Source organism: Lupinus angustifolius, chromosome LG02 (assembly GCF_001865875.1).
Source record: "Lupinus angustifolius cultivar Tanjil chromosome LG02, LupAngTanjil_v1.0, whole genome shotgun sequence".
NCBI classification, from domain to species: domain Eukaryota; kingdom Viridiplantae; phylum Streptophyta; class Magnoliopsida; order Fabales; family Fabaceae; genus Lupinus; species Lupinus angustifolius.
Window position 1 is genome coordinate 8,954,140 of NC_032010.1, and position 5,889 is coordinate 8,960,028.

The 5,889-nt window shown below is 31.0% G+C and overlaps 1 protein-coding gene across 1 annotated transcript; it reads left to right on the forward strand.

The window, feature by feature from the left end:
* LOC109335242 (60S ribosomal protein L7-2) lies at positions 347 to 3,124 on the forward strand. The gene is made up of 7 exons (XM_019571363.1): positions 347 to 469; positions 1,236 to 1,416; positions 1,666 to 1,763; positions 1,872 to 1,929; positions 2,378 to 2,457; positions 2,538 to 2,640; positions 2,734 to 3,124. Exons 2-7 carry the CDS (start codon positions 1,243 to 1,245, stop codon positions 2,947 to 2,949), a joined length of 729 nt encoding a protein of 242 aa, XP_019426908.1. The 5' UTR covers positions 347 to 469; positions 1,236 to 1,242; the 3' UTR covers positions 2,950 to 3,124.

The following is a 5,889-nucleotide window of genomic DNA, read 5'->3' on the forward strand; positions in this document are numbered from 1 at the left end:
AGAGTTTTATACATTATTATTATATTATATATTATTTATATTTAATTATTATTAACTCTTTAAAGAAAAAATGTAACATGTAGTAGATGATATATAATTCTTTTATCCTAAAAATGCATAAATATTATAAGTAAGAAGGAAGGGAAATGACATTTAGGATCTTTAGAAAAAAGCTTGGTGCCCAAAATTTGAAAAGGCGAGCCACTCTCCATTGAGATTCATTCACATAATTCAGTAATAGGCCTAATTGAAGCCCACAAGTAAATTAACGAGGTTGGGCTTTTTGTGAATCTGAAACACGAAATAGATAGATCAACGGTCAGAATGAATCTAAAAATCAGAAGCGTTGAATAGCTGAAAGCCCATGACTACAAATTATAAAACCCTAACTAATCTGAATCCTCTCTTGTTCAGGAGGCCGCAGAGAAAACCCTAATTGCTTGTGTGTGTGGTCTTCAACTTGCACTTGGTATGTTCCACTTTCATATCCCACCACTTCTATTTTCAATTTCATCTTCCATACATGATGAGTAATATCTGAATCTGTATTCTGGATCTATTATATCTCACTTTGTTCAGTGTGTTAGATACATTGTCATGGTTTTATGTTATTAGAACATGTTTTAGTCCTTTTTCAATTGAATAATCACTTTTTTTCTTTTATACTGTTTCTTTTGGTATTTGTTAAATTTCAGTTTTTTGAAAAATATTCTGAAATTCGGCTTTGAGATCCACTTTTATTAAGCCTAAACACTAGTTACACTGGTTATAATCTCAGTGTTACACAAGCCTGTTTGGTTATAATTTTATTTATTTTAAAAAGTATTTTTTTTACAATAATAATTTCTATCAGTGATATATGGCTTGGTAGGGCTTTTCTTCAAAATTTTCCTTTTTGTAAAAAATAATGTTGAAATTAGGCGAAGCTGATGTTTTCGTTGTTAGAAAAAGTCTGTCGTAAATCAGTTTGAGAATCTAATGGTTTTTATTCACATTTCCATAATGTTGTTTGTTCGTTTAGATTATTGTCCTTCACTCTTATGAGCTTCACTAATTACAAACAAAAGTTTCAGTAATTGCAATGACAAGATTTAATGCACTTTATCTAATGATTTATATTCATATATTCTTTATTCTATTTGATTATTTAGATAGATTATTATCCTTAACTGTTATAAGCTTCACTAGTTATAAACTTGTTATAATCATAATTTTTATTTTTAAATTTTTTGAAGGACGGAAATGGGTGAAGTGAAGGCAGTCGTCCCAGAGTCAGTGCTGAAGAAGCAGAAGAGGGAGGAGGAATGGGCTTTGGCCAAACAGACTGAGTCTGAAGTTGCCAAGAAGAAGAGAGCTGAGAACCGTAAGCTTATCTTCAACCGTGCCAAGCAGTATGCTAAGGAATACAGTGATCAGGTATATCACTTTGGCTACCAGAATGAACAATTTCTTTAACTGGTTTGATTTATATATTATGTATTCTTCTTTATGGAAATACAATGTCGCCACTGTAGTCATGTTTATTATGTATTATTACCCTGTCAGTATACTCAAATAATAATAAAAATAACACATCACTTGCCACCTAACATTTATTTTCTTGTTATCCTATTATGAAACAGCTATTTTTTTGTTTTCCTGCTGCTTATTGTGGTTTTTTTATAGGAGAAGGAATTGATCAGGTTGAAGCGTGAGGCAAAGCTGAAGGGTGGATTTTATGTTGACCCAGAGGCTAAGCTACTGTTCATTATTCGCATCCGTGGGTAAGTTTTTTCTTTCTGTTATGTTCATTTATAATGTACCCTGAGTCTGAACATATTGTTGTTGCCTTTACACTTGAAACAATTAACTACAATCTTATTTTTTTCCAGTATTAATGGCATGGACCCCAAGACAAGGAAGATCCTTCAGCTGCTGCGTTTGAGACAGGTACTGCTTAAAGTCTTGGACTGTTGAGCAAAAGTTTGTTGTTTTGGTTAATGATGTTTTACTTCCCATTGCTTTATATAGTTTTAAGTTGAAACAGGTTGCATAAAAAAAGTCAAATAAAATGGGAGTTATGGAATTTAGTCACATGTTGTGTTGTGTGGTCCTCTCATTTTCTCTCCTTAGGTTTCTGCAATTGTTGCTATTGTTTGATTTGATCACTTCTTGTGAGTGTGGTGTGTGGGGTGTGGATTGTGTATGATATATCGTACTTATTTGTTAATGTTGTGAGGCTTAAAGTCATTGAAATTCTTAAAAAGATGTTTGCCATGAAGTTATGTATTGCAATTAATATCTTGCCATTCAGAGTCTTAGACTCGTTTTGGTGCATTAAACGAACTGTATTATTATATTAAAGCATTATACCTATTCTTATTTTGTTCTGTATCAGGTTTTCAATGGTGTATTCCTTAAAGTGAACAAGGCCACAGTGAACATGTTGCGCAGAGTTGAGCCTTATGTTACTTATGGGTATGTTAACTGTCCTGTTCTAATCCGTGTATTTATTTTTTTTATTTTTTACCCTTCTAAGAACTTCTTAACTTTTCTAGATACCCGAATCTGAAAAGTGTTAGAGAACTCGTTTACAAGAGGGGCTATGGTAAGCTAAACAAGCAGAGAATTGCTCTCACTGACAACTCCATCATTGAGCAGGTGCATTACTTTATACTTTTATTACTGTATAACAATCACAATTTGATTTCATAAATAAAATGTTTCTAACTTGATTGGATGGTGGTATCGTAGGGACTCGGCAAGCATGGAATCATATCAACCGAAGATCTTATCCATGAGGTCCTAACTGTGGGACCCCATTTTAAGGAGGCAAACAACTTCCTGTGGCCATTTAAGCTGAAAGCTCCATTGGGTGGCTTAAAGAAGAAGAGGAACCACTATGTTGAAGGAGGAGATGCTGGAAACAGGGAGAATTACATTAATGAGCTAATCAGGAGAATGAATTAGACCCTCTACTTATATTATTGAGGAATCAATCTTTCCATGTTTGTTTTAAAGTTTGTCTAGACTCAAATTGTGTTTTTTAAATTTTGGTTGTAGCACATTGCAGACTTTGATATCTTTTTGCGACGTTGAATGTTTTTTTGACAGTGATGAATCGCCTTTTAGAATTTTGATTTTATCGATATGCTTGATTTATAATGCTTTGCTTTCCCTGAAATCTGTGATATCAGAATTATTTTTAAATGTTTTATTTTCATAAATGAAAAAGTAAGAAATTGAGGGTAAAAATTTATACCCAGTTATTATATCATCCATAATTTTATTGTAGTATTTTTTTAAAGAGTAATTGGTGATTTAAAATGAATTTTGGATGATGGGTTGACAATATGAAATTTTTAGATTGTATACATCTTTTTTTCTAGGAAATTATCATATATCTAATGAATTTAATTAGTAATACTTTAATGATTCTGTAAAGGTTCCAATTTTCACATCTTGGTCTAGTGGTTATGATGTTGTCAAATTTTTATGATTGACAAAAAATTTAAGAATTTGATTCCTGAGTGATATTTTTTGAGACGAGTATCCTAAAATATTCGTACTACAAAGAAATGTGTACTCAACAATTTAGTGCTAGTTTGTAATGGAGAGGGTTAAGCCAAGTTTGTGGTCATTGGTGATTGTATATTTTGTATTAAATTGAGGTAGTATTTTTATACTAGTAGGAAAAACGGTCGGTTATTGTATATTTTGTATTAAATTGAGGGCTTTGCAATGTGTATACAATTAAATACAAAATATTTTCAGTGGTTATTGTATAAACGGTCGGTTATTGTATACTTATTTGAAACTAGTAATGTGTATTGACATGTAGAGATCGCAAAACGGGCCGCCTGACCCGTTTCGCCTGTGCCCGCAAATGTCCGCAAAATTTTAAGGCATGTCCGCATTGGTTAACGGACAAAATTTAATGTCCTGCCCAAAACGGACTAACGGGCTTGCGGACGGCTCGTGGACATTGTTAAATAATTTAAAAAATAAAAATTATATAATAATTGAAATTAAATTAAATAAAGTAGTTGGAAGATAAAAAATTAACAAATTTTTTGATATTTTATATGAAGTTTAACAAAACATTAGATTACAATTTTTTTAGGGATTAAAAATTATATTACATCATAACTTATCTAAAGTTTTCTTACTTTTTCCTTAAATTATGTTTAGGGATTGCCCGCATGCCCAACAGAAATGTCTGCAAACTTAGCGGACAAAACGTGCAAAATTTCTATGCCCTGCCCGCAAAAAATACGAGCTATGCGGACGTGCCCGCGAGCAATGCCGATTTTGTCATCTCTATTAACATGCATGATGTTATTAAAACTCCCACCAACAAAATAATAAATTTTACAAATTTCTCACACATCAAATTGGGGATATTATTGAGATAGTACCCTACTAAAGTACGAAATTATATATTTTATCCCTTTTTTTTTGTAATGATATTTTATCCACTTGGATGATTATATGCTATAAAGTTATATATTTATAACATTTCACTTGCATAAATATATAATATTAAAACCTAGCCAAGAAAGACTTATTGTTATAAAAACAGAAAATGCTTGACTCCCCTTAAAAAAATACACCACTGAAAATATTTCCTTTAATTGAAGTACTTAATGTTTGAACCAATTTGAACTCATTTTTTGGTTCATTTCATTGTTTTACTTGCATGTAGAAAAGGGAATTTTGGGTTTCGGAATTAAATTAGGGTGAATTTGGTTGGTCTTGGTGTTAAATAATCTTAGCTATTGGGCTTGTTTTTTTTAGCACATTGGAAAGCTAAAAAAGATAAAAAAGACAAGTAGAAGGTGCCATGTCCAAAATTTTCGGAGTATCCTTAGCATAGGAGCCAACTATGAAGCACGGATACTGATATGTGTGTCGGGTACGATACGTATTCGATACGTCAACACATATTTTTTCTAAAATACAGGATACGATACGTTCAGGGATACGCGTATAAAATAATAAAAACACATAAAATATGATAAAATTATAAGTGTAAATCAAAATATCCAAAGTAAAAAATATGAAAATTTAAAATCACTGACATCCATAACAAATCTATCTTATTCTATTTTAATGAAAACGAATCTATCCTAAAATCATTGCCCTCCATAACAAATATATTTTATCCTATTTTAATGAAAACGAATCTATGTTATCATGTTTTATTGGAAAATAATATATCTTATCCTGTTTTATTGGAAACGAATCTATCTTATCCTGTTTTATTTAGAAACGAATCTATGTATCCTATACTTTACTGAAAACGAATCCATATATCATATATTTTATTGAAAACGAATCGAATACATGTCTTAATATTTATTTATTTTATTTTATTTTTTTAATTTTTGGATACTCTATGGATACGTATCCTTCGTGAATCCGAGCGTATCCGTATCGGATACGTGTCGGACACCGACACGTGAGGGTGTTTGACGAATCCGTGCTTCATAGGAAGCCAAGTCTTGCCATATAAAAACTTATTGGGCTTGTTTGGTTTAACATAATAACATTCTAATAAATATATAATAACAATTTAGAAGTTGATTTTTGGAAGTTAATAGAGATTTTTTTTTATGAAACTAGAAGTGTACCCGTGCACTTGCACGAGTCGCTTCTTTGTTTATGTATAATGCAAATATAATATACATATATTTTATAATATCAATAAATCATGTATGGAACCATTATATTTTTCCATTCATATATGTGCAATATTAACATTGATTTTTGAGTGTATATGTAGAGTATTAACAATTATAAATGCGTTTGTCTAAGCATTTATTTGTTGAAAGTGTGATTATAGAAAATATTTGATTCTTAAATAAAATTCAAATTGTATTGGATAATATCTCACCTCTATATTCTCTA

Coding starts and splice junctions, on each gene's coding strand:
- LOC109335242 (XM_019571363.1), top strand. CDS start 1,243: ATGGGTGAAGTGAAGGCAGTCGTCCCAGAGTCAGTGCTGAAGAAGCAG. Junction 2,458..2,537: donor GAGCCTTATGTTACTTATGG/GTATGTTAACTG, acceptor TAACTTTTCTAG/ATACCCGAATCTGAAAAGTG. Junction 2,641..2,733: donor ACAACTCCATCATTGAGCAG/GTGCATTACTTT, acceptor GTGGTATCGTAG/GGACTCGGCAAGCATGGAAT.